Source organism: Ziziphus jujuba, chromosome 3 (assembly GCF_031755915.1).
Source record: "Ziziphus jujuba cultivar Dongzao chromosome 3, ASM3175591v1".
Classification (NCBI taxonomy): Eukaryota; Viridiplantae; Streptophyta; class Magnoliopsida; order Rosales; family Rhamnaceae; genus Ziziphus; species Ziziphus jujuba.
In genome coordinates, this window is record NC_083381.1 from 30,988,303 (window position 1) to 31,013,573 (window position 25,271).

A 25,271-nucleotide genomic window follows, 5' to 3' on the forward strand; every position below is an offset into this window, starting at 1 on the left:
ATACTTTCCTAAACAAGGCCTTCTCATTGCCCTTTTTGCTCATTACCACTACATCAGTAGCACAAAGTTTCTCAACAAATGGAACTAACATAGCCCAAGTGAAGGTTGCTGGTCTCTTAGTTTGCTCAGTCACCCGAATCCCCATGCCGGCAATCAAAAGCCCTCCATTGGCCGAAGTAGATGTTGCCTTGTCATGTAACGGGGGTAATACTACCCTTAGCCAAGCCTTGACCAACACAACCGGTTTCTTTGAGGTGGTTCTCAACACACTAGATGGGGTTCTCTTTGACCCATCAAAATGTGGAATTTTTGTCAAACTCACTCTTGTTGGTTGCAACCTTTTCCCTCCCACCGGTACGTTCGGGCGGCTCTTAGCCTAGTTAGCATCGTTACCGGATTGCTTGGACCGATTGCAAACTTTGCTATTGGAATATTACACCTTGTTTAACTAGTCCTAAAGCAAAGTTTATATTCCACAAATATATGCAAAAGTTTTAGGTACTATATTTTCTGTTTTCTGTGCTAGCGGCTACGATAGGGTCTTAATAACCATGTACACAATGTTACGTGCTTAGACAAACCATATGAAGTTTGTTAACATAAGCACATATACTCAATGTATTTCTCTTCTTACTTCACCTCTTATGACTATGAAAATAATCTTTTAGAATATTTGGGGCATGGCCTTGTTACAATATTGGTAATACTATAATATATATATATATATATATACATATTTTGGTTAATTCCATTTTGACACGTTCCATTTGTAGAGTTTTGTGATTTAGATCCTTAATTTTTATATTTCTTATAGATTAGTTTAATTCTTAGTTTTGTTCAAATAAAATAATATAAGTTTGATCCAAAAATTTGCAATAGAATATGTTTAACATGAAGAAAGTAATTTGTTTGATCAAAATTGAAGATCAGACAAATCTACAACAGATTGAAAAATTTTAAATTTAAATAACTACTTTAAAAATTAAAAGTTGAAATTGTAAAATCTTATTAAAATATCAAAATACAATTAATTCTTATACATATATATATATATATAGAGTTTATTAATATCTTACATATATTATTGCGAAATGAAAAGTATCTTCCATATATTAATGCGAAATGAAAAGTTGATTAACTCTAGTGCATGGAAGGATATTTTGGTTAGCTCTAGAGATTTACTCAATGATTTAGAGATCCATTTTAAGTGATTTTTGGGCAGTTAAAAACATATAGATATATATATATATACACGGAAATTCTGTGGTGAGGACCATCCGTATGAGGACCGCAATATTAGTGATTATTTTTCATAGTATTAACGATGGTTTCTTAGAAAATCATCACCAATACTATGAAAAACCGTCACCAATACTATAGTCCGTATAAGAACCGCCCGCACCATAGACGGATTGTATATATATATATATAAGATACATTAATTAATTAGTCAACTTATATGTATATATATATATAACCTAACCTACCTAAAGAGTTTGTACTTTATTAAGATCACAAGTGGCCACTCAAGAAGCAATTAAGAAGTTGATGAACTTTTATTTATTTTAATCTGTAATAAGGAAAATTTTATGGCAATTATTCCAAAAAGTTTTTAACGATATCTTTCAATTATTATATTATACTTATCTTATTTACCAATGTAAATACAAATAACTAAAAATAAAAATATATATATATATATATATTGATGATTATTAATCAAATTTCCTTATTAACTATTGCGAAAAAATAAATAATAGCATAAACTCGAATCTTTTTTCAAAATTAAATTACAGTAATGACTAATGAAGTAATATATTATATGAATTTAAGGTCTAGGATCAATTTCATTGTAAGTATATATGTATTTTTCCCTTAATTTTATAATTCATGCATAAAAAAATTCAATTTTTTTTTCAAAAAAACAAAAAAAGGAAAGAATGAATATTTGAAATATTACTTTTAAAATCAAACATCCCCTTTTAAAATATGGTAAATTTACAAAAAAAAAAAAAAAAAAATCGACTTTTTGACTTTATGAAAAGTTGAAAATTATCATTATTATTAATTTTTACTTTGAAAAAAGAAAATTAAATTACTGGGAAGTGAAAATGACGGGGATTCGTGAATCATACAGTGACCCACCTTTTTTTATTTATTTATTTATTTTTTTCCTTGTCTCACATAGTATCTGCTGCCGGCCGAGAAAATAACAAAAAATAATAATAATAGTAATAATAATAATAATAATCGTGGCGTTTTCTTAAAATTGTGTTTGCCAACTGAGAAAGAGAGAGAAAAAAAAAAAAATTGAGAGAGAAAAGAGACAGAGAGGGAGAGAGCAGCGTGGATCGGCGAAGTGGTTACGGGAATATTTGGTCAATGAGATATCTTTGGACTCCGAGAATCACTTAACAACTATAACCCTAGTTGCAATGGAAGGTGAGCTTTTTTTTTTTTATCTTAAACCCCCACCCCCGCTAATTTCTCTCTTTTTTGGGAAATTTATTTATGGTAGTCTCTGGGATTAGTAGCTTATCAGGGCAACTTTAAAGTATAATTCCATTCGCTTTAATTTTATTAACGGTCAGTTGGGTTAAAGCTTTTAGATTAAATTTTGATGGGAATTCTAAGAGCAAAATAAGGACTTTCTTTTCTCTTTCTTTTTTTTTCGAGAATTTCAATTGGAAAAAAAAAAAAAAAAAAAAAGAAGTCAAAAATGTAAGAATTCTTCAGTATGGGCATCTACTTTAAGGGAATTTGAGGATATTCCAATTCCTTCAATGTTGTTGAACTGGAAGGATGTGATATGGTTTTTCCATTTTAGTATTTTATTTATCTATTTATTCAGCTTTTTTTTTTTCAAGGATTTTTCTTGACCTGTTAAAATCCTGTGAAACGACAACAAAAAAAAAAAAAGTGTTAGGAACACCATAAGGTGAATTTGTGAGAATAAAAGAGTCAGAATTCCTATTCACCCCTGACACTCTGTAGGACAAATTTTCACCATATTTTACTGTCAATATACTTCTATGCATCTTACTCGTATCTAGCTAATTGCTAGTTGGCTTTCATTATTTATATGTTGATATAAAAAATTTTATATACTTTTTCATCATATGCCATATCTACATGCAAAAATATACATGCATGATTGTTAGTATGGTACTACACTCCATACATATTGTTTTGGACAGAAAATGGTGTATAACTTAAGTGTATTAGAAATGGTAGCCCATTATTAAAAACAAGATCCACAATAGAATGTCTTGTAAAATGGACTCAGTTTATTGTAAATCTGTGTTGCTTTGTGAAAATTAGGAAGTGAAATTTACTTGGCGGCTAATTATGATTCTGACTATGCTATCGGAAATGATATTACTAATTGAAAGTTGAAAATTTGATTGTTTAGGAAATTTTTGGGACTCCTATATTGATTTACTAACATTGTTCATAGTTTATGTTCTTGATTCTTTTTGGTTATGTTTAATATGACATAAGGAATATGGAAAACAATTTTGGAAAACCATGATCACCTATAACTATATATACAAATATGCACTATAAATATATCTATATATATATATATTATAGTAGATTATAGTTAAAAAGTGTATCTTAATATTATGATACACAATACACTTTTTTGACTAAACGATACACGTTGCTCCACATTTTCATAACTGTGTACAAGTGTTTGCATCTTGTAGGTATTATAGAGATAAAAGTCCAAAATATAATTTAAGAGTCGAATTGGCTGACCAAGACTATGATACTGCATTGACAGGTGGGTCCCCAGATCAGGATTCAATAGGATCTGGAACAAAGAGATCTAGTGTGTCATCTGGTAGCAGGCCTCGGAGTCGCAAGGAGTTCCTTAATAAATTCTTGAACAGTGAAGGCCTTTCTGCAAGCCTTGAAGACTGGTTTGAATCGATATCCAACAAATCAGCACCCAAAAAGCCTGCTTTTGATGTTCCTTTTGAGTTGATAGACCTTCAAAAATTTGATTACGCATTGGAAGGGATTTCATTCCAGCAGCTATTTAGGATGCCTAATGCTGTTAACGCTTCAACATCTGATGCTGTAGAAGCAACAGCTCATTTTGCTATTGAAGATTTTTTACATGCTGGTGTGAAGGGCTTGTGGGAAGCATTTTGGAGTCAGGATGAGTCCATGCCTTTCTCTGTTGCTTGTCTATACAATGAAAATTGGAAGTTTTACCAAGCTGAGAAGGCAATTGCTAATGGGAAGCTTGGTGGTCTTTGTGCTACTGGTATATTGTTGAATAACCCTCGACATCCTCACGGGAAGTGGGATCATATTCTTGAATTGGCACTTCTTAGACCTGATATTGGAAGCCTTGCTGCGGAAAATGACAAGCAGCTTTCACTCTCTGTTTTAGGTGAGGCACTTTTTTATGCTATTCACATACTAATATCAAGAACATTGAGCAGATTGAATTTCTCACAGAGTCCAAACTCTGTTTTTATTATTCTTCTTGATTCTCAATACGGTGGGGTTCTCAAGGTTGAAGGAGATGTAAATAAAATGGAGTTTGATGTGAATAATGTTTATGAATGTGCTGCTGAGTGGATTAAAAAACATTCCAGAGTTGCAGTTTCTCCAATAGATAGGATCTGGAACAAGCTAGGTAATGCCAATTGGGGAGATCTTGGTGCTTTACAGGTCCTTTTCGCCACATTCCATTGCATTGCGCAGTTTGCTGGACCTCCCAAGCACTCGATTGAGGATTTAGCTGCTGACCATGGTTCTCGCTTGCAAGCAAGAAGAATGGAGAGGCAGTTGGGGGATACCAGGGTAAATGGAAATGGTTTATTTAGGTTCCAGCAGCACAGTGTTTCCCCAGAAATTGTTGAAGTCCAGGATGAATCCATCAAAGTTGAGTCCGAAGAGCTAATGAAATTAGAAGTGGGATCAGTATTATGGTTGGAAGACTCAAATTGGCAGAAGGGTTATCAGATTAACGAAATCCTGAGTACTGGTGAACATCCATATTATGTTGCATCTCCAGTTGAGGAACCTGGAAAAAGTCTATTTTTATATGTTGGTTCCCCTCCTTCTCAATTGGAACCGGCATGGGAAGGTATGAGCTTGTGGTATCAAGTTCAAAGACAGACTAAAATATTGACAATTATGAAACAGAAAGGTATATCTAGCAAGTATTTACCTCAGTTGAGTGCATCTGGCAGGATTATTCACCCCGGCCAGTGCAGGAGATCCAGCTCAGGCGGAAACTGTGATCACCCTTGGTGTGGCACTCCAATTCTTGTGACCAGCCCAGTTGGTGAAACAGTGGCCGATATGATGAGTGGAGGAAGATTTGGCACCAATGAGGCTATCAGGTGCTGCCATGATTGCTTGTCTGCACTCTCAACTGCTGCTTCTGCAGGAATTCGGCATGGAGACATTAGGCCTGAGAATGTAATTCATGTGAAGTCCGGTGTGAGGTATCCTCATTTTGTCCTTATTGGTTGGGGGCATGCTATTCTAGAAGAGAGGGACCGTCCTGCAATGAATCTCCATTTCTCATCAACTTTTGCTCTTCAGGAAGGAAAGTTGTGCTCTGCTTCGGATGCCGAGAGCCTTGTTTATATGCTTTATTTTTCTTGTGGTGGTGCATTACCTGAACTAGATTCAGTTGAGGGGGCATTACAGTGGAGAGAAACTTCTTGGTCAAGGAGGTTGATTCAGCAGAAGCTAGGAGATGTCTCAACTGTTTTGAAAGCATTTGCGGATTATGTTGACAGTCTATGTGGAACACCATATCCAATGGACTATGATATATGGCTTAGAAGACTGAGAAGAAATATACATGAGGAAGATTATGGAAAGGAAATTGACACTTCAGGCTAGAATCTAAGATCATCTGGCGCATTAACTTTTCCTATTGTCATAATTTGGCTTTTGGTGGAAACTTTCATGACTCTCTCAATTTAACCCCTTTTGAGGATCTGAAGTCCGTATTCATCAGGACAGACATGAAGAAGCTCAAGCCTGATTGTCCCTTTCTGCTTTTGGTTCGGCTTTTATTTGTCATCAAAATCAATTGGAACTGCTTCATGGTTTCTGGACAGAAAATTGATCAGGGTTAGCGGAAAAATTATCTGGTTACAGAATGTTTATGGATGTGGTTGATTGAAGAATTATCTGGATGTTTGCATGCAGTTCCAATATTAGTCCTGTATGGGATGAAAGAGCTATGGTTTCTGCACTCAAAATGAGATTTTTTTTTTATTTTTTTTTTTTTCTCCTCTTTCCTTTTTACGGATATATTCTGTATTTATTACCATTTCTTTGTAAAGATAGGGTCACTCAAGTTTCCCATTGTGTAATTGTTGTCTATGAGAGCTTACTTCAGTGGAGTCCATTTTGTGTCCATGACAATTTCATCATATCTATATATTTTTTTAAACTTTTTTTTCTGTTTTGTATACTGTAAATGTAAGATCTCTGTGTGTTCATGGGGTTTCTCAAAGTTCCTTTTATGATCAGCTTCTATCAGCCAATGAGTGTTATGCTAGTTTTTTCTGTGTGGTTATAGATGATCCTGAGTTCTTATGTGTTTGAATAAACTTTTCGAATGGGTTTCAATTTATAACACAACATGAGTTGATTACTCATGGCCATTGACTACTGATACATAGATAAAAGTAGATTAAAGGCCAAACGACCTCTTTTCATTATTTAATTTCCCTGAAGATCAAGCATACACTAATGTATAATCTACCAGATAAACCATTCAAAGAACTTGGCGGAATAGGATCCATCTTTTGTCTGTTGTCTTCATGTTCTACATCATCATGCTTGGACCATTGCCTCAACTGCCCCAGTTTCTCTCGTATTTTTTTCTTGGTTTTGGATCTCACTGACTGGTTTTGGATTTGTCTCTTCAATGCCTATTTCTTTTGTTTCTCCATTTTCATGTTTGTGTGTATCAGTTGTAGGAGCAGCACCATAGTATTGAAGGATGTCTTTAGTCCAACCCAGCAACTTCAAAGTGGCTTCCTCATCTGTTCATGGTCCCCAACAAAATCAATGAGACAGTTTCCACCTCAAAATAAATAAATAAATAAATAAAATCTTTTACTACCACACTTTCGGCAATCAAAATTGGTCTCCAAAAGTCACTTCAAAATATATGATCTTTATGACAAATTCCATAACTAAACTTAATTCCATGATTAAAGGTTGTATTATTCACAAAAGTTGTTGACCAATGTGACTGAAAATCACTTTTACTTGAACCACTTTAAGTAATCAATAGTGCTTTCAGTCGGCTAATTTACTCAAGAACTTACCGCTAGAACATCATAATTGATCATAAAACACATTTGTTTCTAACACTATAATCAGCAAGAAAATGTGACCATATATACTCATAGTGAACATCTTTAATTCTAGTTCTGATAAAAAGCTTTCTTTAGTGCAAAAACACAACCCACCAAGTCTTGGGACAGTATGGCCTTGGGGGTGCCTTATAAGAAGAGGGTTTTCAAAGGCAGTGAGAAGGTCCTCACTGGGCACTTTTAACCAATCCTTTTCTCCTATGAAATGCACAGATTTTACTTTGATGATGTCTTTGTAGGCCACATCAGTTATGGCTGGATCTCTAAATTTGGATCCTGATATTGACACAAATAATTTAATTGGTGGATGCTCCTTCAACACCTTTCCCTGTATTCACAAGATTCTGTTTTTAATAAACCATCTATATGTGTATAATAACAAATATGATAGAAAATTATTGACTTACCTGTGCTTGGTATCCTAGCAATAGTGCTGATAGCGTTGCCCCCTATGTTAATTATTTAAAATAAAAATTAAAAAAAATTAAAAAAAATTAAAAAACCACCTGATTTAGCATCTTATTCTTTGCCCTTAATTTAACTTTTAAATTCAAAAATATATAAAGAAAAGATACCAATATTATATCTTTTATTTATATATATATATATATATATGCATATGTACCTGAGAAAAGCCAAGCAAACCATCAAAAGGACCTTTGCTTGTGATGTACTCACATAGATAGGAGATGCATTCTTCCAAGTTTTCGTACTCAGTGAATTCCTGCAGGTTCATTATTATATAATTTAATTATTATCATTACATACATATATATATATATATATATATTCACTAAAGTAATTAAAATTACCTTATTAAATTGGAACCACTCAAAGTATGGTGGTGGGAAAATGCCTTCTATATCAGATTTTCCTCTAGCTGGAAATATGCCATCAGGAAAGTCCTAAATTTTACCACAAAAAGCCCAAGTGTAAGTTTGATATATGTTTTAATTTACTCAATGATACTAAAAAGGCTATTTCATCATATGATATAACATTTTGGTAAGCATCACACTTTTTCTCCTCCAATTTTTTAATTTTTGTTATCTTTTTAATAATCATAAAAAGAATAAATTTTCCTTTTGCTTAGAAAACCCACAGGAGTTTCTAGTTACTTCAATGAGACCATCATTACCAATATTTTTTAAGATTATTGATATCGGAAATTGAAGAGTTCAACCTCAATTTGTTGTTAGAGAGAATAGTGGTTTTGCTATGATGATACACTTAACTAGAATTGGAAACTTTGTAAAGTTTTCTAAAAAGATGTCAAAGTTTCTTTCAACAAACAGGTCACTTGAGCAGTAGAAGGAAAGAAGACAAAAATATAAAGAGCAAGAAAAGACTACGTTAAGGAATAGCACATACCATGTCAAAATGAGCAAAGATTTCAGGATTCCATTTGCTAATTTGCTTTTGGAGAAAACTCCCACTTGTTCTAAATCCATGAAGGCAAAGTATTTTCATCTTCTTTTGTTTTTGGGGTTCTTCCATTTTTTACTCTGTTTTTTTTTTTTTGGTTTCTGGCTCCCTGCTTCCTCTTTTTTATGAAGGAACAAGTTTTCAATGCAGGCCATTTTATTAAGGAAAACTTGTATCCACCTAACTCAGAATTTAAGGCCCTCAACTACCACTGTCTCAGTAACATTTTTCTTTTTCCCCATTTTCTTTTATGTGAAATGAGATTTTCACTAAAGCACAAACTAAGATGAAGAAAAAAAAAAAAAATCAAAAACAAAAAACAAAACAAAATAAACAAAAAAGAGATTCTCTTACACATAGAGAAGTGGAGGGCTGGTCCCAACTACCATTCTAAATGTGGTTGGTGTTACACGTGCATTTACATCTTAGTGGCACATTATCATCCATGACTTCTGCTTCTTTTTTTTTTATTATTATTTCTATGAATTTGGTTAGGAATGTAAGAATTTTTACACTAACAAATTAACTATATACACTCTACCAAAAAAAAAATATATATATATATTATATATATGTATTAATGTATACACAAATACATACTCCCCCAGTCCTCATGCGTGTAAGATGCTTTTAGTCTTTTACACTGTATTTGGATCGGAAGGTGTTTGGATTGGAAAGTGAAAAAGAAATTGAAATGATAAATTTAATGAGGAAAGCAAAGGAAAAAAAAAAAATGTATTTATAATAGTTGTTTATTTAGATGATTACTAATGGAAAGGACAAGAAAGGAAAATAAAAAATAATTAATGTAATTTATATTTTTACAAAAATATCTGAATATAAAATATCTTAATCAATTAATTTTTATTCAATAAAGATAATATTGAAATATTGAAAAGTTTCATTAAAATTTTTTTTTTTTTCATTTTCTATCAAATTTGAATAGAAAGCTAGATCATTAAAATAGACATAATCTACCCCTTTATTGTTTTTATTTATTTATTTTTCATTTTAACAAGCCAAACAAATGAATTAAATCTTTTTCTTTTCTTTTACTTCTATTTCTTCAATCCAAACACAGGGTTAATAATTTAATATAAGGAGAGTGTATAAAGTACTGTAAACGCAAATTTACCTCGATTGTAAACAGGAAGTGATTGATTGGAAAGCCCAATTCTTTTTTTTTTTTATATTGGCAACAATTGAAAAGCCCAATTCAAAAGGGCGATTATGGCCCAATGTAATTGAAGCCTGCAGCACTTTGGACTTCATCTAATCATTTCATATAGCCCATCTCAAAAGGGTCAAGCTTTTCCGCAATGATGAAAAAAATAAAATAAAAATAAGAAAATCAGAAGCACAGAGCTCTTCCAAGATGAACGACCAGATGACAAAATCCTTGACTTGGGCCTCTAAATATGATAATCGTCTTGACTGGAGCCCAAGAGGTGGACCCCATTAGCAGCTCGCCATTTTTTGATTTTTTTTTTCTTTTTTTAATTTGGTTATCTAAGGCCGTCTTGTCTTGTCCTCCTTTAATCATGAGGGGATTTGAAAATATAGCCGTTAATGACTTCAACGGCTATAATCTGTAAATCTGATAAATATTTTTTGAAATGAGAAGATAGCCGTTGAAGCGTTTGGTTTAAGATAAAAACAAAGCCATCTGCTAAACTCTTGCAATTGAAAACCAACTGAAACCTTCTTCTGCTTGTTCTTCATATTCTTTGCGTATTCTTTTGCTTTCGTGTTTCCCCAAGGGGGTAGTGGAAAGAGCTCTGTGATATTGAAGGTCGAAGATAGAGAAGAAGGAGAGGGAAATTAATCAAGATGAACGACCTGATGACAAAATCCTTCACCAGCTATGTGGATCTGAAGAAAGAAGCCATGAAGGATCTGGATCTCGAAGCTGGGAACTTGGAGATGTCATCGTCCACAACGTCTCACATGGACAGCGACCTCAGCCTTTTCCTTGAAGAGGCCGAGAAGGTGAAGCAGGAAATGGTGTCTCTCCGAGAGATTCTGGGACGCCTACAGCAATCCAACGAGGAGAGCAAGTCCCTCCATAAATCCGAGGCCTTGAAGTCCCTCCGCAGCAAGATCAATGCCGACATCGTCACGGTTCTCAAGAAAGCCAGGGCCGTCAGATCTCAGCTGGAAGAAATGGACCGTTCAAATGCAGCCCACAAGAGGCAGAGCAGCCAGAGCAGCAGCAGCAACCCGGCCATTTACAGGACCAGAGTGGCAGTCACAAATGGGCTGCGGAAGAAGCTCAAGGAGCTGATGATGGAGTTCCAGACCCTGAGGCAGAAGACGATGAATGAGTACAAGGAAACAGTGGGGAGAAGGTATTTCACGGTGACAGGGGAGTACCCAGATGAAGAGGTTATAGAGAAGATAATCTCCAATGGAGGTGAGGAATTCATGGGGAGGGCAATTGAGGAACATGGCAGAGGTAAAGTCCTTGAGACCGTGGTGGAGATTCAGGACAGACACGATGCCGCCAAAGAGATAGAGAAGAGCCTGCTGGAGCTGCATCAGGTGTTCCTGGATATGGCGGTCATGGTGGAGGCACAGGGCGAGCAAATGGATGACATTGAACACCATGTTTTGAATTCTTCTCACTATATCAAGGATGGAACCAAACAGCTTCATACTGCCAAGGACTACCAGAGGAGTAGCAGGAAGTGCATGTGCATTGGGTTGATACTTTTGCTGCTTATCATTCTTGTTGTGGTCGTCCCCATTGTCACCAGCTTCGCTGACTCTTAGAATTTTTCAGCTCTTTCAACAACATTTTGATGTTGTTTTGTTTAATTTGTTGTTAGGTTTAAAAGTTGTGTGTCTTTGCTATGGATTCTCTGTTGCGAGCCATAAATTCTTTAATTTTTCCTCAACTAATTAAGTTGAATATATAAATATTGTTGGTGGATGGTTATTCTAATTCATATATATTTCTTTTTTCTTTTTTTTTTCTTTTTTTTCTGCATACCCTTTCAAATTTTATACTACAATTTTAGTAAATTGCTCCCCTTGCAGCTGCTGCAATTTTCAAATCCCTCTCTAACATATAAGATGTCAATCCTGACAACCTAGCATAGAAGATGTTTCTTTTGTCTTTGCCAAATCCTTAAATCTCCAAGGCCAGACCCGATTTAGACCTCACCATCCGAGATGGCAAATTCATTCTTGCCCCGTCTGACCCATCCGATGTTTTGTACTGCTAAGTGTTTTTTTTTCCTTTTTTTTGATTTTATGTTTTGTTAATTCGTAAATTTTACCATTATATTCATACATATATATATAAATACACACACACACACACACACACATATATATATATATATATATATGTTGACTTGTTGCAGCACTGGTACAAAGATGAGAAGTACAGTACAAGAGTGAAGGATGGAGAAGGGTTTCCAAGCTTTGCTCTCATTAACCAAGCCACTGGTCAGGCTATCAAGCACTTCACTGCGGCCACTCATCTTGTAGGACTTACTCTCATTTACTTATTTATGTTGGGGATGTTATTACTATATATTGAATATTGGGTCAGTGTCTCTATCATTATGTATCCCTGTCATTCAAACTGTTATTGTGAAGATTATATTTTTTCTAAACTTGCTTCTTTTTCCATTTTCTTTTTAATGATTAGAAATCAAAAAAGGCTTTTTTTCCCCTTTTTTTTTTTTTTTTTTTTTTGGGTCCCGTCTGCATCCCCACAAAATGTCAAGTGGAACAACCCTGTAAATGCCCCGAGCCTTGCTATAGACCCTAAAACCTCTCCATGTGCAAAAAATTTGTACTTGCTTACCATAACCAAGAAACTCCAAAACGATAGAAAAACAATGCCCACACTCCTCTAACCATAAGAAAATGGGTAAGAAGATGGATTACGGTATTCTTAAAAGTATCTATAAGCAGTTTCGCCCCTAATTCTGCGTTGAGAAAAATACTACGGAAGCATTGGCTTTGTTTAGTAATCTCTTTTATGGGTGTGGAGAGCTGGGGGAATGAGTATCCTGGTTTGATTAATTAAAACGAAACAGTTTCAGTTTTGTAATAAAAGTTCTTCATTATTTTTTGTCCTCTCTTAAAATCCTATTTTTATTGCAATTCCATTGATTCATATTGTATAGTCTTTTGTTATACAGGAAGTGACACTTCTTCCTTGTATGGAAAATTATCTAATTATTAGATACTCAACAATAGTTGCACTTTCATGCTGATCACATGCAAATGTCCCCAAAATATACTGGTGTCTCCTGATGTAGTGAAATTTTCTCCTTTGTTAAATTTTGAGGAAAAGCATGTTGAATTGAGCTGCTAGCTCGTCAAGGAAATTTGAGACCAATATATATGACGGTTGCTGTTTTAGACTTCTGCGTATGTATTCATACTCAACAATCTTCCAGTTTTGAGAAACAGTTTGCTACCTCCCCAATCCTTCTACCTCCTTTTATGTTTGACTGTCCCCCTTTTCTTTTTTCATTTCCCAAATTACCATAAAATACTTGTAAGTAATATAATCGGACTATGTTATACTGAAATATCTCATTGGTGTCCATAAGCATGTATACCATGAGGCAGTTAACTTGCTGTTTCTTCAGTGTGTCAGAATCTTAAATGTCTGTATTTGTTAATATTAATATGTACGATGTCTTAATTGCTATATGCCTTTCTGAAAGAGGACTGGTTCATTATAATTAATATAACAGATTACCTAGATTTATGTAGTGTTTTGGGTTTGCTTCCCAGTTGGCCTCCAGATTTCCTTAATTCATCTATAGTTGGTTTATTATTATTATTATTTCTTTTTCTTTGGCTTTCTGACAAATATTTTTTACTAAAGGATATGTGTTATGGGTTGAGCATTCCAGTCAAGCCGCCCATTAGGGACATCTATGACTGGTCTTTTATGATTAATAAAAAGGCATTCCTAGAATGGCCTAGCTATTAACTTGATATGATGCTAACAACAAAGGTTATCTTCCTGTGCCATGACTATGAGTGATTCTAAGGATGCAGTCCTTTTGAAAGAAGTTTGGGGGTCTTGAGTTTGCAGATTGGGTTTTCAAAGTTTAATTGCATACTACAATGCAAAGTTTGAAGATTGGGTTTTCATTCATTTTCCTTCCTAGGATTTCCCCTTTTATGAATTTGTCACCATCCAAATTGTCTTGATTCGTCTGCTGGTACAGCTGATACCTTATGTTCCAGGATGTTTTTGATGAATCCATACTTTGGACCGAGAGCAAGGATCTAGGTGATGGTTTCAGAACAATTAGGAGGGTTAACAACATTCGCCTTAATGTGGATGCCTTTCACGGTGATAATAAATCTCGGGGTGTCCATGATGGCACCACTATAGTGCTGTGGGATTGGAACAAAGGAGATAGATAACCAGCGATGGAAGATCGTACCCTACTGTAAGTGTCTCAAAACATATACGATGTAATCCAATAAGATATTTGTTTTTCTCTTTTAAAATTTGAACTCTGAATCTTTCTTTTGAGTCTCTAGTTCATAGCATCCTAAAAGACAACCCAGATAATTATTATTTTCAGTATTCCAAAGCAGATTCCTTGTTTGATTCTCTGATAGATCAACGGCTGAAAGGTTATTTAGTTTTATATTTTGTAACTTTGTTTCTCTTGATGATGATGCATTGTGCAGAAATTTCGAAGGGCATGTTGTGATGCCTTGAAGTTCAATGTTTATTATTATTGTGTACATAAAACTATTTGAGGTGTGAAGAATACTGCTGCTGCTTCTTCTTGTCGTTGTCATTATGTGTTTGCGAGTGGTATATGTTGGTAACCTTGATTTGTGATGAAGTAATATTTATCACCTATTCTATTATTGTAATAATGTAATGTGTATAATAATCCATCTTTCTACATGAGCTATCTGATCCGATCAGAAGCTCCATCCTTTATGGCTCTACTACTACAATCCATATACGTTGATTGGTTCTAAGGATGTGGATCAAACAATAAAAATAATAAGAAATAATACATTAGTATTGGCAGACAGACCTGTTGGTTAAGCTCACCGTTGGAAACATTATCTTAGACTATTTTCTCGAACGAGAGGGAGGGGATGCTGGGTCTTTCACTTAGATGGTATGCGGGCTCCTTTGCTTTTATCATCCATTTGATCTTTGTTTTTTTTCATGTAGCTAAGGGCATAAATGGAAAGTTTGAAACATCCGTATATTTTTATTTATTATTTATTATTCTTTTTTTATGGGGTAATAATAATATGCAGCATGCTTTTGTTGTAAACAATGAGAACACGTGAAGATAATCTAATGGACGGTTTGTTATTGGATTTTTTCTCTTTGTACATGTGTGAATGGTGTGGATGTTTTAGATTTATCAATTTTTCATAATTCCATCAATTGGATCCGGTGAGTTGCACATGTTAACTTCCCACTAGGCTTTTAACATTTTCCATACTATTCAGATCAAAATGATACAAAAATAATAAATTATGTGGTAATAATGGTAATTACAAAGGTTTAGATGATAAAGTGCAAGCATCTTTTGTTTTTTGTTTTAGCTCAAATTTACTTTAGGAAATTCAATTTACACTCTTTTTTTTTTTTTTTTTTTTGGGTGCGTTATACTAAAACATATGACAGCGACTAATAATATAAATTTTAGTTTTCTTATCATAAAAAGATATAATTTTTATTGTACAAATGTTTAATATGTCATGTATATGAAATGAAAGTGCATAAAATTTAATTTTGTAGTGCATTTAGAAAAAGCATTTGTTTTAAAGTTGATACAACTATGGGCCTCTAAATATGAAAATCGTCTCAACTTGGGCCCAAGAGGAGGACCCCATCAGCAGCTCTCCATTTTTTGTTTTTTAATTTGGATTTTTAAGCCTGTCTTTTGTCCTATCGAGAAAATCTTGCATTTGGTATCACTCCAAATCATTATATGCCATGTGTAAAAAATTTTGCCACATTAGCATACCATCTCAATTAACTTTTTTTTTTTTCTTTTTTATCCTTTTAAAAAAGTAGATATTTTCACGAGCCCCTTTCTTCTTCCTTGGGCAGGCTGTTCTTCCTTTGGTTAGGGTTTTTGACTTCTGACTCTAGCTCTTTCATCTCCATTATCAACAAGAGTTTGAAAGTGAACATCTCACTCCAAGATGCTAAACATGCTGTCATTATATTTTTCTCCCAAAAAAAAACAGTTCATAACCATCAGAAACCCAACCTTGGCTTGTGATACTTCTCCGATAAATTTGGAATGCGGCTCCAAATCTACTCTCAATAGCTTGTTCATCACCATGAAAGAGGAAACCAAAAGCCATAGCCTTAGGAAGAAGAAATGGGGGCGTGTATAACAGGATTTCTTTTTCAAAATCCAAAAATTGAAAAAAAAAAAAAAAAAAAAAAAAAAAGGAATGGTAAGATGATGCGGCAAATTTTTTGCACATGGCATATGATGACTCGGACTGGTACTAAAACTCCTAGCCAAGGGAGTAAACCCCAACCGTAAACTTTAGACAACATTAAATATGTTTGATTATATACTTTATGTACAATTGCAAAATGTTTAATTCACAACTAGGAAATAAATGATAAAGTTTAGCAAACTACTATCCAAAAAAGTACGAACATTAGTAATCAAGGAGAATATTATTCTAGACTTCTTGACGCATGTCGTTGATGAGCAACCAAAAAAAGAAAAGAAAACAAAAATTATGAATTTATCATCTTTTAAAGATGGTTCTATTCACATTATAAATTTTAATAATTATATTATATTCTATACAAACTAATTTTTATTTTAATTTTTACCATTTATACAAATCATTTATATTTAATCTACCCTTAATTCCCTTTTAAATTAAACCTATGCATTATACTATAGCTCAAATTCCTAAATTCCTAAATTTTTATCATCTTAAACAACACCTACTAACATTTCTTCTTATATGCAGCATCCAAGAATGTCTGAACCACCAATCACATTTACTCATTAGCTTTTTTCTTTATTCCTCACAAGTTAGTGTCTTGGCCTCCTCTGCTCTTCTTTTCCTTTTTTTTTTTTTTTTTTTTTGGTACAAACAACAATAAATCAAAATGAGAGAAAATTGTTTGACTAGTTTCTATGTTCTTCATTTTCAATAATCCCTCTCATATTTGTTCAATTACAAAAAATATTTCTTTATTTTTCTTTCTTTTTTATTTTTTATTTTTCTTATTTTAGTCTGATATACAGTAATTGAGCCTGGATATAACTATTTCATTCGATATATGTAATCTAAATAGATATAATTCACTTGGATTATGTATACCAAATGACTTCTTTCTCTTCGGATTATATACCTCGAATATAACTGCATAGTCTAATAAGTGTAACCCAAACAAATACAATTCCTTTGAGTTATATATACTAGATGATTTCATAGAACCTGTATATGACTAAAGTTGTTTGGTTTATATATTCTTGACAAATTCAATTTTGTTCAAGATATTTATGCGAGAAAACTTTACAAATCGTTTAAATAATTATTTTTTTTCTAGCATATAGAATCTGGGCATGATTAAACCGTTTGAGGTACATATATTGAACAACTTAAGAATGTATACAATGAAAACAATTGGTTGAAAGAACATATAGAATGAGAATTAGATTTAAAAAAAAAAATCAAATAAAAAAAATGCAAAGAAAGCAAATAAATAATAAAAGAAAGCTAAACACCTACATTTTTAGGATTGAGATGAATGATTTGCCAATTATTTTTATCTTTTTTTTTCTTTCTCTTGATCATTAATTTTCATTATTTCCATTTTTAGGGTTTTTTTTTTTTTAAATTCTATTGTAGCATACGCGACAATTTATTTTTATTTTATTTATGTACCTAAAGGGTATTTGTGACTTTTTAGCAAAAGATATTTTTACAATATTAAAAAGTAATTAAAATGTAGTATGAATATCAAAATTAGATTCACCTTTCTTAGAATTTCTTAAAATCATAAGAATATAAATTAGATTCACCATTAGTTCTAGTAGCTTTCCTATTCCATTCCACCAAACCAAAATTCACATAAGTAATGGAATTAGAATATAACAACACCATTAAAAGAACTGAAATAATTAAATAAGGAAAATATTTTAAACAGAATTAAAAATAAGTATGACCAAAAAAGGTTGGATACACATAGACATATTATATATGTTTATATAATATTATTCAATTCTAATAGCATACAACCTAAACCTAATTACCATGTTTTGAAGGTCCTCGACTTGTTGAAGTATGTTTTTTTTTTTTTTTTTTTTTGGCTAAAATAGACGTGTATTGAAACCAAAACCCAGAAAAGCTACAAAGAGCTTACAAAAAAAATGAGATGGTTTAAGAACCACACTCCTAGGAAACTAAGGATAAAAATACATTAGGAAGACTACTTGCATCCACTACACCAGAAATTCAATTCCTAATGCATCAGTTACAAACAAAATCTGCAATAATATTTGATTCCCTGGGAGACCAATGGAAGATGACTTCTTGAAAAGTATTTTTCTCGATCAAAATGTCTTGAATAATACCTTCTGCCATCCAATGCGTGCCCTGCAAGTCATCATTATGCAACCTAAGAATGATTCTCCTAGTATCTGAAACACACCAAATATTAGTCTGCCCTTCCTGTTTTGCTTTTACAAGCCCTTGCAGAATACCAAAGGTTTCAGCAAGATCTGGAATGTTTGAGTGAAAAGGGACAACCCACATCTTCAATATTTCTCCTTCATGGCTACGAGCAACAATGCCAACTAAGCTGTTGTCATTTCTGATCGTTGCATCTGTATTGATTTTGATGAACTGAGGAGGAGTTTTAAGACTACCCATGCAAGCACCGTGTCTCAAAGTTGATATAATTTCTGTTTTTCGTTGAAAGAGAGTTAAAGCCTCCTTAACTCTAAAATTGAGCAGAGCCATAGTATTCTCTAATGAGAAATGCTGGTTTTCAAAACGTAAGCTATTTCTAATCTGCCATAACTGGTGAAGAATGATAGATCCAAATAGGAAAAAGTGTGCTCCGTCATTCGAATGCACCGGGAAAACTCTAGTCGGGTGGCCTAGGAGGTATAATTTCTCTTTCAAGGAAAAATCTGTGAAGGCATCCCATTTTATACTCCAAGCCATGGCAAACCAGATTGCCTTGGCTACCTGGCAGTGGAAAAACAAATGGTTTGCATACTTCAGACAATTGCACCCATGAACACAAGATGCCTCAACTACCCTGATGTTTCTAGCAATCAGATTATGGGCAGTGAGAATCCCATAGTTAGCAAGCTTCCACATAGAAAACTTTAAACGTTCATGTAACCCTGAGTTCCATAGTAACTGCCACCAAGGTGACGCTTGGACATTATTCTAGAAACCCAGCTTGTGGGCAGATTTCACTGAGAAGCTACCATTGTTATTGCCCACCCAAACTAACTTATCCTCAAGAAGCCAATTGGTAATGGGAATCCTATGGATATTTGCTGCAGTGCTGCTGTCAAACATTTGTAACCGTTCCTCATTCCACCCTCCATTTGGCAGTCTTAAGGATTCAACCATACCACAAGCTCTAAAGCTAGGATTTGAAGGACTGGGCTTAAAATTTAGATTGAAAGGGATCCAAGGATCTTTCCAGATGTTGATTTTGTCTCCTCTCCCCCCCCCCCCTCTCCCCCGATAGCAGAGCCCCTAAAGGATAAGATGCCTTGACTGATGGATACTTTTCCCGGTCCATGAAGCATACTTCTTCCAGATACATCGCAAGAAGGTGGTACTGGTAAAATATTTTGATTTTAAAGCTTGAGCCCACAAACGATCAGATTCTATTGCGAGATGCCAGCTTAACTTACTAAGGAGGGCAGAATTCATATCCTTAAGCCTTCTTATTCCTAAACCTCCAGCATATTTTGGTAAACACACTCTCGACCAAGAAATTGGAATCAGCCTTTGATCCGACCTCCCTCCATTCCAAATAAAATTGGATGCTTTGCTTTTGATGTCCTTACACCACCGCTTAGGAAATTTCATCGCAGACGTGGCGTAGATGGAAATATTGCTTATAACTGACTTAGTTAAGGTTACTTTCCCTGCTTGGGACAAGAGCTTTGCTTTCTAGCCTTGCAGCTTATTCTCCACTTTACTTTTTAATTCTTCATAATTCTTAGACAAATTCCGACTCACCTGTTAATGGTGTTTCGAGAGAAAAAACAACTAGATTTAGAGTATGTTTTTTATGCTATAATAACATGAACAAAAACATCTACTTTACTTTTGACACTCTCAATGTCCATATCTAGTTTGAATATTTCATACTTATGTGGGCCATACGATGCAAAACTTGTCAAACTTTAAAAACAAAAATGAAAGCACTATTATTTATTATTTTTTTCAAAATCCAAATAAACAAAGAAAAAAATTACTGCTTCATAGCCTGTAATTTTGTCTGCTCATGATTTAAGTGGCTTGAATGTTTCTTTGATCACCAAAACATATATATTGTTCAAAAAACAAAATTCAAACCAAATCTTAATAAAATCTTTAATTCTGTCTTTATTTAAGAACCAGAATAAAAAAATAAAAAACCCAAAAGTAGTTTTTTTTTTTTTTTTTTTCAAATTTTGATAGATAGATATAAATAATGTACATAACGTTAAACAAGAAGAGAGAGAAGAAAATAATAAAATTATTTAAAAAATTATTGGGGACCCAACAGGAAAGCATAAGAAAGCAGGTTGCAGCTGGCACGGCTAACGGCTACTTTTGGAATAAGACCTTCCAACGGTCATGATCATCCACTGACCCCTACCCGGCCAACTCACCTCAACTCAGTTCAACTCGTTGGTCAAATTCAAATTTATTTTTTTAATTAAATAATTAAAACACCAACTTCCATTTCAAATCCCACGCGCATTTAATAAACAACGAGCAACACCAACCAAGTGCGTGTGGGCCACCGTCCACAGAGGAATCCAACGACTATGAATCCCTGTAATTCGACACGTCGTTTCAGGTAGTATTATTTTATTCAAAATTTTTAAAATAAATAAATAATAATAATAATTTTTGTTTGTTTATTTTTAATTTATTTTAAAGAAAAATTTTGAATAAAATAAAATATAAATTCAATATATATTTTTTTGTTTTCCTCAAATTCAACCAATCAATCATTCCAAGTAGGGATCGCTTTTTCTTCACACACAGTCTCTCTCTCTCTCTCTCTCTCTCTCTCTCTCTGTCTCTCTCCCAAAGCTAACTCTTTTCTCTTTCAGTGAATCGGATAAGGTGATTTCTCATCTGGGTTTTGCTTTTCTTTTTCCATTTGTGTGTGTGTGTGTGTGATTTTTTTTTTTTTTTTTTTTTTTTTTGGGTATTGGGCTGGTGAAAAATTTATGTTTTCTGAGAAATAAATGTGAATAATTTGCTGTGACTTTGGACGATTTAGTCATGGTTTTGCGAAGATCTTTCATTGGTCTGAAAAGTTTGATTCTTGCACTGTTTAATTGTGCCGTTTTCTTTACTTTTACTTTTATGTAATTAAATATATTTTATATATATATATATATAAAATATGTATTTCTAGGAATCTATGCTTTCTTTCTTCAAGAAATGGGAATATGGTATTCTTGAACATTAGGGTTTTTCTTATAACTTCGATCTGAAATGGTTATTTCTCTTTTTTGGTACTTTTCTCGGTTTATAGGCGTAGGTTTTTACCAAATATATATGTATATTATTTTGTTTTTCTTTTGGCAAAGGGTGAGGTTGGTGGGGATGAAATGTTTAAAGATTAAGCTTTTAAATTCCTTGCACCTCTCTTCTAATGGGGGAGATTAGTAGTTTTCCTCTTTGTGGACTTGTAATCAGTTGTGTAGAAAATATAGAGTGAGTATATTGGTTTAGCTGATACGTTTGGGTTTGAGTCAGATTGAGCATGATTACACTCAAAATCTACTATTTATTGGGTCTTGAAAGTTGGAATATGCTGTAGCTGTCTTTATAATCGTTTCTTGGAATCCTTGAGTTATGTTTTCATTTTGGTTAGACTCTTCTGATTCTTTAACATTACGTACATTATAAGTCTATAATTCACCTTGAAACTGAGACATGAATGATACATAGACATGAACAGGCCTTGTATTATGCATGGACGTTCTACTTGCATTCTATAAGTGTTGTATATTGAAGTCATTTTAGAACATCAAATTCCTGTATTTTGTTTTTTATATGTTAGGATTGATCCTTATAATTGCTTATTCCGCATACTATTGTTTGTTTGTATGATTTGTTTTGGTTTTGGTTTTCTTTTTTAATGGGAGATGAATGATTTACCTTCATGGTTTAATGAGATATTGCTTTACCATTTTCAGGCCTCTTTGCTGACTGCTTGATTAGTCTCTTCACTCGCCAACAAATTTGAAGTTGTTGGCTGTAAATTGCTGAGTGATCGATTATCTTTTAGCAGCTGGAGTTTGTATAAGACCTCCATAGTTTTTGTGGTTATGGTAATTTATTCTTGCTTCTTGTGATACTTTCATTTTTCTATTTTTTTTTTTTTTAAGTCACATTGCCTTACCCAATAATATGTCAGTGATTAGCTTTATAATAACCTTAATAGGAATATAAATGCTTCAGCTATGACAATATGGTGATTTTGACTTCTAAATTGATTATTTGCTTAAATTGGCCTATGGAAATATGTTGAGAGCTAGTCTTTGGAAAATTTATGGACTAGCTAGTAGAGGGGTTTGTTTGTAATAGCCTCATTGTTGTATATGGAACTCGTCCATGTCTGTGGATAAAATAGGATTTAGACATGTTTTGAGCTAGTTGTGGATTACTCTTTTCATTTATGAATTTGAATAATTATAAAAATCATTCAACCACGTTGTCTCCTATTTTAATTGGGCCTTTAAACTTTTTCTTTAGCAGGGTAACCTTGAAAGATACTATAATACTAAATAAGGTTATTCTACTTTAGTTTAATATTAGAGGTTGATGAAACTGACCAATTGGCATACATAAGCAATGTATTTGGCAATTTTTTCTTTTTTGGAATAAAACTATTAAAAAAGATACTATAATACTAAATAAGGTTATTCTACTTTAGTTTAATATTAGAGGTTGATGAAACTGACCAATTGGCATACATAAGCAATGTATTTGGCAATTTTTTCTTTTTTGGAAATAAAACTATTAAAAAAACTCTTCAAGCATATATTATCCATGTAGTCTGTGTTTGTAAATACCTATTTGACAGTACGTCAAATATAAAGGACAAAACTAAGACATGAGCTAAACTGGTGATATTTCTGATAATCCCTTCCAAATTTCAGTTTTCCTTATAGTTTGACTGTGCCATGGTTTTAGGCTACAAATGAGAATCTTCCACCAAATGTAATCAAGCAACTTGCAAAGGAATTGAAAAGTCTTGATGAATCCCCTCCCGAAGGCATTAAAGTTGGGGTAAATGATGATGACTTTTCAACCATATTTGCTGATGTTGATGGCCCAGGCATGTACTTTTGCTTTCTAATCTTCTTAATATTTTGAGTTTTCAAAATTATAAAGATTATTATTCATTTAAATTTTTTTTCTTACAGCTGGGACTCCATATGAGAATGGTGTTTTCCGCATGAAGTTGTTGTTATCTCATGACTTCCCTCATTCTCCTCCCAAGGGTTTGTATATTTATTGATTTATAAGATTTAAGTGCATATGATGTAGTGAACATCAGTTAGCTGGGTTTAAGGCTTTGGGTTCTGTATTGTAATCAATTGTGATGGATCTTTGTACTCTCTCTCTCTCTCTCTCTCTCTCTCTCTTACTCTTCTTTTACCTATTTGTTTGCAATCTTTAATATACTTATTCTTTCTGAAATAATTTTTATAGGATACTTTCTGACTAAGATTTTCCATCCAAACATTGCAACTAATGGGGAGATTTGTGTCAATACACTGAAGAAAGATTGGAATCCAAGTCTTGGATTACGACATGTTCTTATTGTAAGTTCGATTGATGGTTCAAGTCCTGTCCATTGGATATATGTCTCAAAACTTCATCAGCTAATAGTTTGGAGATTTTTTTGCTTTTTTGGTCAAGTCATTTTCTCCTACTTTGGGTTTTGTGTGGAACAGGTAGTCAGGTGCTTGTTGATCGAACCTTTTCCAGAATCAGCCTTGAATGAACAGGCTGGCAAAATGCTGCTTGAAAATTATGAGGCGTATGCAAAACATGCCAGGTAAGTCGTGTCATGATGATTTTGGAGGGGAATTTTGTGGTAAAACATGTTACCACTCTTAAAGATAGTGTAGGGAGGAATTGGCACTGAAGGGCATGTGTTGTGGGACCTTAAATTAGAAGGTCATCTAATCTGCAACATGATAAGTTCTAGAGGATTCAAGGGACTTTACATTTGAATATGGAGTTTTTAATGAAGACAACATTCTTAGTTGATTTGGCTTTGGAAGAACATTTGTTGCACAGGACCTTTAATTGGAATATGGAATAAAATTTCGTTCAAGTATATGATCTTATTTAGTATACATGATAAGATAATTTTTCCATAAATAGTTTTTCTACTGGTGACTTACGGAGCAATTTCAATGGGTGAAAACTTTTTTCTAACCAAAATGAGTTGTATCTTTATTATTACTCTTGGTTATGAAGCAGTTGACCATGTATTTTTAATCATGTATGCAGGCTTTATACCGTTATTCATGCTAAGCCAAAACCAAAATTCAAAACGGGAGCCATTTCGGAGTCCACCACTGCACTGAATGTTGACCAGAGTAACACCTCAGCACTTATTGCTGACCAGAAGAGTGCGGCACCTAGTGCTACATTGCCTTTGCCGTCCCCGTTGCCATCTACAACATCTGCCAGAGCAAATGGTAAGGAGCAAGCCGTTGTAGCTCCAACAGAGATAGGTGGAGCTGGCGGTGGTGGATCTGTTGCACCAGCAGCATCAACAATTCCTCAAAGGAAGGAAGGTGCATTGTCAAAAGCACAGGCTGACAAGAAAAAGTTAGATGCAAGAAAGAAAAGTTTAAAGAGATTATAAAGCGAAAAAATGGGCAATGATTGAACTGCTACTTGTTGAGAGTTTGTTGCTAATTTGTTGTTCATTGGAGGGGATGAATAGTGACAGTCCATCGGGATGAGGATCGGGGTCGGGATAATGTAGGGTTGCATGGGATACTGTCATGTGGGAAAAGTGATGGATCAAATTTACCAGCTTCCCTTCCATCTGTGTTGTGTTGTAACATTCTCTTTTCTTTTTCTTTTTTCGGCTCACTTTGTACTTTCATTTTCCCCAGCAGGCTCTGCAAGTTGCGGAGTTGCACTTAAAACCTTTGATGTTGGTCTGTTGTCCCCAGTAGAAATTAGAAACCCTTCAAAAGAATTTACTTGGTATCTTCCAAAAGAAAGCCAGGCATT

The 25,271-nt window shown here is 33.8% G+C and overlaps 5 protein-coding genes across 6 annotated transcripts; 3 read left to right on the forward strand and 2 right to left on the reverse strand.

The window, feature by feature from the left end:
- The first annotated feature begins 2,234 nt into the window (after positions 1-2,234).
- On the forward strand, positions 2,235-6,455 carry LOC107423517 (uncharacterized). Its single transcript, XM_016033091.4, has 2 exons — positions 2,235-2,442; positions 3,788-6,455. The coding sequence occupies exons 1-2, from the start codon at positions 2,436-2,438 to the stop codon at positions 5,875-5,877; spliced, it is 2,097 nt and encodes a 698-aa protein (XP_015888577.3). The 5' UTR covers positions 2,235-2,435; the 3' UTR covers positions 5,878-6,455.
- A 210-nt stretch (positions 6,456-6,665) lies between these two features.
- Positions 6,666-8,929, reverse strand: LOC107423518 (dihydrofolate reductase). Its single transcript, XM_016033093.4, has 6 exons — positions 8,742-8,929; positions 8,183-8,275; positions 7,996-8,094; positions 7,778-7,819; positions 7,467-7,698; positions 6,666-7,034 (listed from the first exon to the last, which is right to left on the reverse strand). The coding sequence occupies exons 1-6, from the start codon at positions 8,865-8,867 to the stop codon at positions 6,823-6,825; spliced, it is 804 nt and encodes a 267-aa protein (XP_015888579.2). The 5' UTR covers positions 8,868-8,929; the 3' UTR covers positions 6,666-6,822.
- A 1,499-nt stretch (positions 8,930-10,428) lies between these two features.
- On the forward strand, positions 10,429-11,743 carry LOC107423509 (syntaxin-related protein KNOLLE). Its single transcript, XM_016033080.4, has one exon. It carries the CDS (start codon positions 10,626-10,628, stop codon positions 11,565-11,567), a length of 942 nt encoding a protein of 313 aa, XP_015888566.1. The 5' UTR covers positions 10,429-10,625; the 3' UTR covers positions 11,568-11,743.
- A 6,532-nt stretch (positions 11,744-18,275) lies between these two features.
- LOC132803181 (uncharacterized) lies at positions 18,276-19,394 on the reverse strand. The gene is made up of 2 exons (XM_060815454.1): positions 19,263-19,394; positions 18,276-19,175 (listed from the first exon to the last, which is right to left on the reverse strand). Exons 1-2 carry the CDS (start codon positions 19,392-19,394, stop codon positions 18,276-18,278), a joined length of 1,032 nt encoding a protein of 343 aa, XP_060671437.1.
- A 1,561-nt stretch (positions 19,395-20,955) lies between these two features.
- On the forward strand, positions 20,956-25,236 carry LOC107423515 (ubiquitin-conjugating enzyme E2 22). 2 transcript variants are annotated; one of them, XM_016033089.4, is made up of 7 exons: positions 20,956-21,116; positions 22,202-22,336; positions 23,202-23,346; positions 23,435-23,512; positions 23,724-23,836; positions 23,969-24,072; positions 24,534-25,236. In XM_016033089.4, exons 2-7 carry the CDS (start codon positions 22,334-22,336, stop codon positions 24,892-24,894), a joined length of 804 nt encoding a protein of 267 aa, XP_015888575.3. In that variant the 5' UTR covers positions 20,956-21,116; positions 22,202-22,333; the 3' UTR covers positions 24,895-25,236. The 2 variants fall into 2 exon arrangements, with proteins under 2 accessions (XP_015888575.3, XP_048333113.2); XM_048477156.2 differs by lacking the exon at positions 20,956-21,116 and adding an exon at positions 21,193-21,303.
- The last annotated feature ends 35 nt before the right edge of the window (positions 25,237-25,271 follow it).

Coding starts and splice junctions, on each gene's coding strand:
- LOC107423518 (XM_016033093.4), bottom strand. CDS start 8,867: ATGGAAGAACCCCAAAAACAAAAGAAGATGAAAATACTTTGCCTTCAT. Junction 8,276..8,741: donor TCTTTGCTCATTTTGACATG/GTATGTGCTATT, acceptor GGTAAAATTTAG/GACTTTCCTGATGGCATATT. Junction 7,035..7,466: donor CCATACTGTCCCAAGACTTG/GTGGGTTGTGTT, acceptor GACCATGAACAG/ATGAGGAAGCCACTTTGAAG.
- LOC107423509 (XM_016033080.4), top strand. CDS start 10,626: ATGAACGACCTGATGACAAAATCCTTCACCAGCTATGTGGATCTGAAG.
- LOC132803181 (XM_060815454.1), bottom strand. CDS start 19,394: ATGGTTGAATCCTTAAGACTGCCAAATGGAGGGTGGAATGAGGAACGG. Junction 19,176..19,262: donor TTGAGGATAAGTTAGTTTGG/GTGGGCAATAAC, acceptor CCTTGGTGGCAG/TTACTATGGAACTCAGGGTT.
- LOC107423515 (XM_016033089.4), top strand. Junction 23,347..23,434: donor TGCTGATGTTGATGGCCCAG/GCATGTACTTTT, acceptor TTTTTCTTACAG/CTGGGACTCCATATGAGAAT. Junction 23,513..23,723: donor CCCTCATTCTCCTCCCAAGG/GTTTGTATATTT, acceptor TAATTTTTATAG/GATACTTTCTGACTAAGATT.